General features: G+C 50.6%; 1 protein-coding gene across 15 annotated transcripts; it reads right to left on the reverse strand.

Annotated features, from left to right (window-relative positions):
- Positions 1–1,108: 1,108 nt before the first annotated feature.
- On the reverse strand, positions 1,109–11,862 carry LOC126059740 (uncharacterized). 15 transcript variants are annotated; one of them, XR_007513485.1, is made up of 7 exons: positions 11,536–11,807; positions 10,739–10,889; positions 10,449–10,518; positions 10,037–10,121; positions 9,825–9,927; positions 9,331–9,551; positions 2,313–2,402 (listed from the first exon to the last, which is right to left on the reverse strand). XR_007513485.1 is itself a non-coding variant. In XM_049855671.1 (7 exons), the coding sequence occupies exons 1-7, from the start codon at positions 11,805–11,807 to the stop codon at positions 7,483–7,485; spliced, it is 1,110 nt and encodes a 369-aa protein (XP_049711628.1). In that variant the 3' UTR covers positions 5,548–7,482. The 15 variants fall into 15 exon arrangements, 10 of the variants coding, with proteins under 10 accessions (XP_049711635.1, XP_049711632.1, XP_049711628.1 ...); XM_049855671.1 differs by lacking the exon at positions 2,313–2,402 and adding an exon at positions 5,548–7,818 and having other exon boundaries at positions 9,331–9,423; XR_007513487.1 differs by lacking the exon at positions 2,313–2,402 and adding an exon at positions 7,825–8,965 and having other exon boundaries at positions 9,331–9,505.
- Between the last annotated feature and the right edge of the window lie 22 nt (positions 11,863–11,884).

The following is an 11,884-nucleotide window of genomic DNA, read 5'->3' on the forward strand; positions in this document are numbered from 1 at the left end:
ACCCTTGACTGGCGAGTACTTGAGCATGCACACACAATCACACACAGTTGCACTTATACAGGCACAGCCTCAGGCTAACCCACACGCAATCCCTCCCCTACTCAGGCACACAGCAGTGGCCTCTGCTCAGTATTTAGGCTCAAGCTTCAAAGGGTGAGTCCTCCTGCTCTAACAAGGAACCAACCAGCCCTCACGTGTGTGTGTGCGCGTGTGCATGTGTGTGTGCGTGTGCATGTCTGCACATCCATGTGTGCACTGTGCCTGCATGTACATGTTCATGTCTGCATGTGTGTCTGCATGTGTGCATCACATGGCCGGGGCACCCAGAGCTAGCATGGCACTCTGGGTTGTCACTGCCAGAGGCAGGTCTTATCCCAGTCGGGGGGGGGGGGGGGAAGGGGAAGGTGGCAGTGTCCTAAAGCCATCTCAGCACCTTTAGCTGAGCCTAGGACGGCACTGGGTTTGGGTTAGGCAGGCAGCCAGGTCCTCCTCAGGACCTGTTAGGCCTGTCCTCACTCAGGGCTTATCAGCCAGGCCCTTCCCAGGTATTTCCTGCCCCCTCTCCCAGGCTTGGTATGAGTCAGAATAGACTGGAAGGCAGTGGTTCCCCCTCCCCCTCCCCCCACTACCTCCCCACCCAGAACTGCAGAGACAGCTGTGAGCTCCAGCCTGTGGGAGATGCCGTCTCCAGGGCTGCAGTTTTCAAAGTGATTCAGGAAAAGAGAGCTTTCCATTCCTGACACCAGGGACCAGCATGGCGCTGCTTGCAGCTGAGCTTCCCAAACAGTGGGGTCTGCACTCTGGAGCAGGCCTGGATCCTCCAACACACACACCGCAAGGTCTGGATACCCCCCCACACCCCACAAGGCCTGGATACTCCCCACATATCCCAAGGCCTGGATACCCCCCAACATGTACCCTGAGGCTTGGACCTCCCACACACACCCCAAGGCCTGGATACTCCCCCATATACCCCAAGGCCTGGATACCCCCCCACATACCCCAAGGCCTGGATACCCCCCACACATCCCAAGGCCTGGATACCCTCCAACATGTACCCTGAGGCCTGGACCTCCCACACACACCCCAAAGCCTGGATACCCCCCACACATCCCAAGGCCTGGATACCCCCCAGCATGCACCCTGAGGTCTGGACCCAATCTATACACACACCAAGGCCTACATCCCCACGCACAACCCACACATACCTCAAGGCCTGGATATCCCACTCACACGCACTCCAAGACCTGGATCTCCCCACACGCATAGGTTGGGGGCCGCTGTGGGGCTATGTACACAAAATCTGGGTGACAGCTGAGGGTGCAGCCCTCCTCCCTGAGGCACCCGCCCTCCCTCACACCCCTCACCAGCTTCTGGACAAAGGCTGGGGGCTGGACTGGCCTCAGGGGCTGGCACAGCCGGAACCAGCAGACTCCCCTTGACAAGTCTGTGACTCACTGAGCTGAGGCATGTGGACCACCTCACGTCTGAGGAAGCTAAGCCCGGATCTCTGCCCGTGGACCCTCAGCAGCCCTGACCTGTCTGTGGGAGGCTGGGATACCTGCTCTGACTAGGGTGGAAGGGCTGTGCTTGCTTGGCTGCAGGCCAGGCCATCCCCGCAGCAAAGACAGCAGCCAGGTGGGGCACAGCCAGGTGGGACACAGGAAGGTGGGACCCAGACAGGTGGGACACAGCCAAGTGGGGCAGAGGAAGGTGAGACACAGCCAGGTGGGGCCAGCAAGGTGGGGCACAGGAAGGTGGGACACAGCCAGGTAGGACACACAAAGGTGGGGCATGGCCAGGTGGGGCACGGCCAGGTGGGGCACAGCCAGACTCCAGAGGCGGGGACCGCCCTCGGAGAGCCCAGCCAGCAACGGGGCGACTGGGGCCAGCCTCCCCACAGTCTGGGCTGGGAGGCGTTCTTAGGCCCATCCTGCCGCACCAAGAGCAGAGGTACCCCAGCAATACCCACTTCTCAGTGCACATGCTTTTCCCATAGAGCCCCGCCCCCGGCTCAGCTAGGGTGCTCTGAGCACCGAGCCGAGTCCACACTGCCGGTCCACTCCCAGTGCACAGTCGCCCCGCTGGGACTTTATTTGTTCACCAATGTCTAACAGTCACATGCCTCAGAGTTGCAGAGAACCCGAATCACCCAGGGGGGCCAAATGTGAGACCCTACCATTTGTAAAAATTCCTGTGCTGGAGCTTTACAGACACCCCTGCTCTGGATGTGGGGGGTGGGTCCCCACAGTCGGCTCAAGCTTGAGGTCCCTTGGTCCTCCCCATTCTGAGGCTGACCCACTCCATCACTGGGCCTTATCTGCATGTCCTGCCAGCTCTCGGATCCTCAGGTCCTTCAGCTTCACCAGCTGCTCCAATCGGGCCACCTTCATCTGCAAAATCTTCAGAAAAGACACGTATGGGAGGTGCGTCAGATGTATCCGAAGCCCTGTCTATCTGCCAAGTGGTTCCTCAGGGGCCAATGATCACCTGGCCTTACTGCAGGCCACGCAACCAGTTCAGAACCAAGGGAAGGTGCCTGGGGGGACTAACATGAGGGGGGGCACCTCTGAAGGCGGTAACCATAGGGCAGCCAAGTGTGCGGACAGGGCATGGAGGGTCCATTGGGCAGGGAGTGGATGCTGTGTGTACAGGACCTCACCAAGACCGGCTCAGACCCTGTGGACTCTCTTCTGACCGCGTCCCCCATGACGCTTTCGCCTGGCCCAACCGGCCTCTGCCCCTGCCTGGAGCCCTGTCCAAACTGCTGCCTGGCTCACTTCCAGTCCCAAAGGGCCTACCAAGGCCTCCTGGAGCCTCCCAGCCCATCCCCCTCATGTCATCATGTCATCGGGGGTGTCCCTACTACGTCTGGGAGGTCTCTGGGTTGGCATGGGAGGAGCTGAGCTCAGAGCACACTTGCTGCATCGATGGGTCACTGGATGAACAAACGACCACAGGGGAACAGTGGGCACTTACTTCAAAAAGCAAACTACCTAGGAAATCATCCTCACAAAGAATGGGGGTGCAGAAGAAGTGGCTCCTGACTCACACCCTTTCTCAGGCTGCCCTGATCAGCAAAATGGCTGCCCTGAGGGCTCAGGCTATGGTGTTCAGGCCTTCCATAGCTCCTCCTTCAAGGACTGACCATGTCACAAGCCTCCCCTCGCTGGAAGCAGAGCAGAAAATGTGGGAACACCCCAGAGGGGAAGAAAGCTAACCAGTCCCAAACAGCTTGTTTCCTAAAGTGGAATCGACGGCTCTGATGGCCCACGCACAAGCTAAGGACAGATGCACTCAGGGCTTGTCAAGGGAGGTGGTCAGCTGGCACCAGGGCAGACCTTCAGCATCACAGCAGACAGCGTAGGGGGAGAAAAGGGCCCCTCTGTGACCCTGGCAGGTGGCACAGGCCCATCACATCCCAGCCCCTCATTCAGCCTCACATTGGGCCACCCTCCTCATGGCCCAGTGTCCAGCCACGACTTGCACTACAGAGAGGGCTTGTTGGAAGAGCAGGAGTGTCCTGAGGTCAACCCACTGTCAGTGAGGACCATCCAGTTTGATTGGACTTCCTACTCAGTCCGGCATAGGCGGCTCTTACCCCTCATGGCCAGCTACACGCACTCTGCCTGCCACCATCACTGCTCTGTCAATAAGCAAAACCAAATAATTTCCCTCACAATTCTTCCTGGCATCTGTTTTATCCCACGTTCATCTACAACAAAATATCACAACATGGCCATCAGCCACAATTGTGCAAGCAATTATGTTGTATGTTGTCTTAGTCAGCTAGCGCTGGTATAACAGAAATACCATAAGTAGATGGTTTTAACAAACAGAAATTTATTCTCTCACAGTTTAGGAGGTTAGAAGTCTAAATTCAGGGCACTAGCTCCAGGGGAAGGCTTTCTCTCTCTGTTGGTTCTGGGGGAAGGTCCTTATTATCAATCTGCCTCTGGGTCTAGGAGTTTCTCAGCGCAGGGACCTTGGGTCCAAAGGATGTGCTCTGCTCCTGGCTCTTCTTTATTGGTGGTAGGAGGTCCCTCTCTGCTCACTTCTGTCTTTTACATCTCAAAAGAGACTGACTCAAGATAAAACCTAATCTTATAGATTGTGTCCTGCCTCATTAACATAAAACCAAAACCAAACACAGTGCCGTCGAGTTGATTCTGACTCATAGTGACCCTATAGGACTGAGTAGAACTGCCCCATAAAGTTTCCAAGGAGCACCTGGCGGATTTGAACTGCCGACCCTTAGGTTAGAGGCTGTAGCACTTAACCACTACGCCACCAGGGTTTCTCTCATTAACATAACTGCCTCTAATCGCATTAATATCATAGAGGTTAGAATTTACAACACATAGGATAAATAATTACATCAGATCACAAAATGGAGGATAACCACACAATACTGGGAATCATGGCCTAGCCAAGTTGACACATATTTTTGGGGAGTACAATTCAATTCATGACATTTGTCAACAAATTGGATAACCTAGATGAAATGGACAAACTCCTATAAGCATACAATCTACCAAAACTGACTCAAGAAGAAATAAAAAATGTAAATAGACCTATAACAAGCGAAGAGATTGAATTGGTAATCAAAAGCCTCCCAACAAAGAAAAGCCCAGGACCAGATGGTTTCACTGGTGAATTCTACCAAACATTTAAAGAAGAATTAAAACCAATTCCTTTAAAATGCTTCCAAAAAATGGAAAAGAACATTTCCTAACTCATTCTATGAGGCCACCATTACTCTGATACTAAGACTAGATAAAGACAACACAAGAAGAACAAAACTACAGACCAATGTCTCTTACGAATGGAGATGCAAAAATCCTCAACAAAATACTAGCAAACCAAATTCAGAAGCATACAAAACAGATTATATGCCAAGAGCAAGTGGAATTTTTTCCTGGAATTCATGGATGGTTCAACATACAAAAATCAATGTAATATACCATATTAATAGAATGAAGGGGAAAAAAAACACATGACCATTTCAATTGATGCAGAAAAAGTATTTGAAAAAATACAACATCCTTTAATGATTAAAAAAATCCAATAAACAAGAAATTGAAGAGCACTTCCTCATGATAAAGGGCATACATGAGGAACCCACAGCTATCCTCATACTCAACAGTAAAAGACTGAAAGTTTCCCCCTGAGGTCAAGAACAAGATAAAGATGCCTGCTTTCACCACTTTTATTCAACGTAGTATTGGAAGTTCTAGTCTGAGCGATTAGGCAAGAAAAATGAATAAAAGGAACCCCAATAAGAGAGAAAGAAGTAAAACTATCTCTGGACAGATGACATGATCTTATATGTACAAAACCCTAAAGAATCCACCAAAATTTTTTTAGAATAAATGAATTCAGTAAAATTGCAGGATATAAAATCAACACAAAAATCAGTTGTATTTATATACATTTGCAATGAACAATCCAAAAAAGAAAATTAAGAAAAGGATTCCATTTACAATTCCTAAAAAAAAAAAAAAAAAACCCTTAGGAATACATTTAACCAAAGAGGTGATACACTTATACACTGTAAACTACAAAGCATTGCTGAAAGAAATTAAAGAAGACCTAAGTAAATGGAAAGACACCCCATGTTCAAGTTTTCGAAGATCTAACACTGTTAAGATGAAAATACTATCCAAAACAGTCTACAGATTCAATAAAATTTCTATCAAAATCCCAATGGCATTTTTTACAGAAACTGAAAAACCCATCCTAAAATTAAAATGGAATCTCAACGGACCCTTAAAAAGCCAAAATAATCCTGAAAAAGAAGAACAAAGTTGGAAGACTCATAATCCCTGATTTCAAGTTACTACAAAGCTACAGTGATCAAAACAGTATGGTATTGATGGAAGGTAGACATATAGACCGATGGAATAGAATAAAGAGCCCAGAAATAAACCCTCACTTATATGGTCAATTGATTTTTGGCAAGGGTGCCAAGACTACTCAATGGAGAAAAGACAGTGTTCTCAACAAATGGTCCTGGGGCAACTGGATAAAACCCATTGCCATCAAGTCGATTCCAGCTCATAGCAACCCTGAAGGACGGAGTAGAACTGCCCCACAGATTTCCAAGAGCAGCTGGTGGATTTGAACTGCCAGCCTTTTGGTTAGTAGCTATAGCAATTAACCACTACGCCACCAAGGTTTCCAACTGGATAAGCCACATACAAAAGAATGAAGTTGGACCTTTACCTTACATCATGCTGTGGATTGAATAAAAAAAAAAAAAAAAAAAATTTTTTTAGTCCCCCAAAATTATGGGTTGAAATCCTAACTCCTGTATCTGTAAATATACCTGTTTGGAAATAGGGTTTTCCTTTGATATGTTAATGGGCAGTGGATGTTAATGGGATCGTATCAGAGTAAGATGGATCCTAAACCTAACGGCTTGAGTTATAAAAAGAGCAGAATAGACACAGAGACACACACAAGGGTATGACAGACACCAAGGAATGCCAAGGATTGCTGGCAGAGGCCAGAAACCAGAGGGCAGGCTTACGAAGGAACTGACACAACCAGGACCCTGATTTGGACTTCCAGCCTCCAGAGCTGTGAGAGAATAAATTCCTGTTCTTTAAAGTCACCCACTTGCGGTGTTTCTGCTATAGCAGCGCCAGGCAACTAAGACGCACCGTATACAAAAATCAACTGAAAATGGATCAAAGACCTAAATTTAAGAGCTAAATCTATAAAACTTTCAGGAGAAAACACAAGTGGAAATCTTCATGATGGTAGATTAGGCAATGATTTCTTAAGTGTGACATCAAAAGCACAGGCAATATAAGAAAAAATCAATAAATTGGTGTCTTGGTCATCTAGTGCTGCGGTTACAGAAATACCACAAGTGGATGGCTTTAACAAACAGAAGTTTATTCTCTCACAGTCCCGCAGGCTAGAAGTCTGAATTCAGGGCATCGGCTCCAGGGAAGGCTTTCTGTCGGCTCCGGAGGAAGGTCCTTGTGACCCATCGGGCTCCCTTGGTCTGGGAGCATCTCAACGCAGGAACCTCAGGCCCAAAGGATGCACTCAGCTTCTGGCGCTGGGCTTTCCTGATGGCATGAGGTCCCCATGCCTGTCTGCTCCCTTCTTTTATATCTCAAGAGATTGGCTTAAGACACTACCTAATCTTGTAGACATCATCGGTATAATTGCCACTAATCCATCTTATTATATCATAATGATAGGATTTACAACATATAGGGAGATCATATCAGAAGATAAAATGGTGGACAATCATACAGTCATACAAGGGAATCATGACCTAGCCAAGTTGATAGATGTTTTGGGGGGACACAATTCAATCCATGACAACTGGATTTCATCAAAATTTAAAAAAACTTTTGTACATCAAAGGAGACAATCAGGAGAATGAAAAGACAATCCACAGAATGCGAGAAAATACTTGCGAATCATATATCTGAATTAATATCCAGAACATATAAAGAACTCCTACAACTCAACGACAAATAAACAACTCAATTCAAACATGAGCAAAAAACTTGGACGGACATTTCTCCAAAGAATATATACAGATGGCCAATAAATGCATGAAAGATCATTAATCATTAAGGAAATGTGAATCAAAACCACAAGGAGACGCCACTTCACATCCACTAGGAAGACTATTATCAAAAATGCAGAAAATAACAAGTGCTGGTGAGCATGTGAGGAAATTGGACCCCTCCTCCACTGCTGCTGCTGGGAATGTAAACTGGTGCCCAAAAATCCAAACCCACTGCTGTAGAGTCGATTCCAATCAGGCACTGTGAAACAGTTTGGTGATTCCTCAAAAAGTTAAACATAGAAATACCATATGACCTATTAATTCCACACATACGTATGCACCCAAAATAATTGAAAACAAGTACTCAAAGAGATACTGTACACCACGTCCACTGCAGCATTATTCGCAATAGCCAAAACGTAAAAATAACCTAAGCATCTGTTAACAGATGAATGGATAAACAAAATGTGGTCTGTCCATACAATGGTATATTACTCAGCCATAAGAAGGAATAAAATTCTGACATACACTACGACGTGGATGAACCTCGAAAACATGCTGAGTGAAATAAGCCAGACTTAAAAGGACAAATGCTGTATCACCTCACTCATATGAAATATCTGGAATAAACCCGCTGCAGTCCAGTCGAATCACAGCTACTTTGTAGGACAGAGTAGAGCTGCCCCATAGTGTTTCCAAGGCTATAATCTTTAAGGAAGCAGGCTTCTTTTTCCCAAGTAGCGCTGGTGGATTCAAATTGCCGACTTTTCCGTTAGTGGCTGATTGCTGAATCATTGTGCCACCAACAAAAAAAACAAAACCCCTTGCCCAAGAGTCAATTCTGACTCATAGCAACCCTACAGAAGAGAGTAGAGCTGTTTCCAAGGCTGTAATCTTTACTGAAGCAGACTGATACATCTTTCTCCCACAGAGCAGCTGGTGGGTTTCATCTGCCAACCTGGTTAGCAGCTGAGTGCTTAACGACTGGGCCACCAGGGCTCCTCTACTTCAACACCAGAGTTCCTTATATCTGGAATAGCAAAATACACAGGGACAGAAAGTAGACTGCTGGCTACGAGGGGCTGGGAGAGGGGTAATGGGGAATGACTGCTTAAGGGGTACTGAGTTCTCATTTGGGGTGATGAAAAAGTTTTGGGTGTAGTTGGTGGTGATGGTTACACAACATTGTGAATGTAATGAATGCCACTGAAATGTACGCTTAAAATGGTTAAAATGGTAACTTTTATATTAAGTACATTTTACTACAAAAGAAAAGTTCCCCTCACAACTCTTCCTGGACCTGTTTTCATTCCGTCTGTCTCTGACAGTCTCATGACAGGGATGTCAGTCCTGACCATGCAAACGGTACTCAGTGGAGTCATCATTTCAAAGGGCGAGTTGAGCCGTTTTCCCCTCGGGTTCCCTGAACTAGAGTCGTTGTGACCCATCTGTCAGTGCGTGGGCTGGGCCATGAGAGGCTCTGACTAACTCCCAAACCAGCAGACTCTGTCTCTCTTCGTGGCTTCCTCTCTGCTGTCCTCAGCAGATCAAAAGCCACATAATGATACCACTTTCCTGCTGTGCTGCCAGTAAACAGCTCATTGAGCTTCAGGCACCAGCCAGGGAGCACGGAGTCATCCCGATTCCTGCCAGCCCCAGCACCCCCACACCCCGAGCATACCTGTGCCCCACACCCCTTGTGCACCCACGCCCTCGCACAATCCCGAACCGCATGTTCCCCCTGCACCAGCGTGCCTCTGCATCCCACGCTTACTGCTCCCCTGAGCACTCACCCCCATGTGCGTGGTCCTGGGCTTAGGGCACAGCCCGTGTTGCCCTGGAGGAAGTGGAGGCCAAGACATCATGGCCAGCGCTGGCCTAGAGGGCTGAAGCGTGGAGGGACTTGGGGGGTTTCCAGGGACCAGAGGTCCACAGAGAGCCTGGCAGGTGCTGTCTGTGGCCCGGGCCCTGGACAGCGAGGGGGAAGAGTTCGGTGGACATCCTGGGACATATGCTGGGGGTGGGAGGGAGGGATGTCTGCTCACTGGCCTGGGACCCCCATGCCCTTCTCCAGTGGAGTTGAGTATGGGGTCTTTCTGCTTCTGGGATGTTCGGAATATTCCATAATTAAATCACTTTTAAATAATCAGACTGAAAGCTGGGTTCTCCCAGGCAGTACCCCGTCTGCCCCCAGATGAGTAGTTTTGGATGATTGCTGTTTCTCGGGGTCTGAACTTTGGTCAGCACACCCTCACCCCGATGGTGGGCTGTGGGCAGATTCGCCTACCTTCACTGTCTCCTGCAAGATGGCCAGAGCCTGCTCCTTGACCTCCAGCAGCTGCTGGACCCCATGGTCTGGGGCCTCCCAGGGCCAGCCAGCCATGTCCTGACTGCAAGGCAAAGGCCATCTGTAACCCAGCCAGTGAGACGCTGGGATGAGGGAAGAGAAGGGAGGGCTGCAGATGGGAAAGGAGAGAGCAACCATGAGGCAAGGTCCACCTTGGGCAAGTGCAGCCCATGTTCTCCAGGGGCCACTGAGTTGGAGGGGTCTTCCTGCCCCAGAGCACTAGGGGACTCGATGGTTCTGCATGACAAACGGACACATCAGCTAAGAGCCTCTGCCTAGAGGGGAGCCTCAGTGGGGGTGCTCGGGTTCCAGGAGGCTGGGGTAGAGGCTGCAGGCCTGATGTCAAGTCCCTGCCTCTGCAGCGGGGTCACCTTAAGAAGGGCCACCCCCACGGCTCCAGGCCTGCCCCACTGACTCCATCCCTGAGGAGTAGGGCTAGCTCCCTTACCCGAGGCTCAGCCCCTCCTGGCAGCCTGGGGTGTGAGCATGAGCACCTCACCACCCCCCAGGATCCGGGGACTCTGCCAGCCCCTCCCATCCGCGCTTTTCCTTCCAGGTGGATACCTGCTGCACACCTGTGGCCAGCAAGCTCTGCCCATGGACCATCGGCACTGGGGCCGGGGGGTCTTTGACCCTGCAGGGTTTGTCAAAGTCATGACTCAAGGTGCCTCAGAGGCACAGAGGGGGTCAGGGAGGACAGCCAGGTTGGGAAAGGGCAGGCTTTAGGCCTTCACAGGGTTGGGGGCAGGGCGGACTGGGACACCGGGTCTCTGTGACTGTGGCCCCTTGTTTTCATCCTCCTATGGACATTTCAGAACGAGCCCATGGGAACGCCCAATAAGGCACAGACATACCGCCTTGGAGGCTGGACTCCCGCCCAGCGCGCCCTCCTCCACCTTCGCCCTCAGCGCGCACAGAATAGGCTCCATAGCCCCTGGCATGTTGGCCACCACCTTGCAGATGTCAGCCTCCGAGATGCAGAAACACAGCTTGTGAAAGACTTTCCTGCAAAGGAACCCAAGTGACCTTCAGCAAGCAGCTCCCCTGCCTTGCACAGGCCAGGTGGGGGCCACATCCTTAGGCCACACAAAGGTCGCTGCGCCCACGAGACTCAGTGACCTGTCATCTCTACCTTTGCAGGTCGTGTCCCTTCAGGAGTGGTGGGATATAGGTCAGGCAGGCTGTTGCTGTCCGGGACCCACCCCCCAGCAGCCTGGAGCTTCTGTAGGACTGCTCCACCTAATGGTCCAGAACCTCCTGCCCGAAAACCACCCTTCCCCCTGCTAGGAGGTCCTGCTGGCCCCACCTCCCAAATGCCCAGCATCTGACCACCCCTCAGCACTCATTCCTGGATGTATGCAGCTATCTCCCCCTCCCCCTCTATCCCCTGCACTTCTTGTCAGACCTGCCAGCCTCACCGAGGTTGGAAGCCAGGTCCTGGCATGGCCTCCAGGGCTCACGGCCTCATGTTGACCCTGTCTCCCTCGCAGCCTGTCTCCCCACCAGACACTCAGCTCCCCAAGAGCAGGGACTGTTCACTGCCTGGAACCCCAAAGTACTATTTGTTAAGTGAATGAGACGCTCCTGTGGGGCACCCAGGGGTGGTTAGCATGGACTGGGCACATGATCGGAGGGTGTGATTGGTACTCACAGTGGGTGCTTTCCTCCCAGCAGGAAGCCCCCAGGAGCTGCAGTTCGAGGGTGAGGTTCTGGTGGGCCAGAATATAGACACCAAAAAGGGTGGTGGGGAGGCCCACGGAGAGGCCAGCATTGGGGACTGGGACCTCCAGAGAGCCAGGAGCAGGGCTCTGCAGGTTGGGGGCATGGGCGGCGGCCCCGCTCGCCTGAACCCAGTGAGAAGGCCTTGCCTGTTGAAAGTGCTCCAGTTGCTGAGCTTCTGGTCTGTGTTGCAGGTGGGGACATAGTTGTGCAGGTCCACAAGCTGGGGGTGGAAGTACTTCACAATCTTGGCCATCATCACTTCAGGCCACAGGGTGGGT

Source organism: Elephas maximus, chromosome 16 (assembly GCF_024166365.1).
Source record: "Elephas maximus indicus isolate mEleMax1 chromosome 16, mEleMax1 primary haplotype, whole genome shotgun sequence".
NCBI lineage: Eukaryota > Metazoa > Chordata > Mammalia > Proboscidea > Elephantidae > Elephas > Elephas maximus.

Coding starts and splice junctions, on each gene's coding strand:
- LOC126059740 (XM_049855670.1), bottom strand. CDS start 11,807: ATGTCCCCACCTGCAACACAGACCAGAAGCTCAGCAACTGGAGCACTT. Junction 9,994..10,738: donor GGAGTCCAGCCTCCAAGGCG/GTATGTCTGTGC, acceptor TCCCATCTGCAG/CCCTCCCTTCTCTTCCCTCA. Junction 7,819..9,330: donor CCAGGACCACGCACATGGGG/GTGAGTGCTCAG, acceptor TAACTTTTTGAG/GAATCACCAAACTGTTTCAC.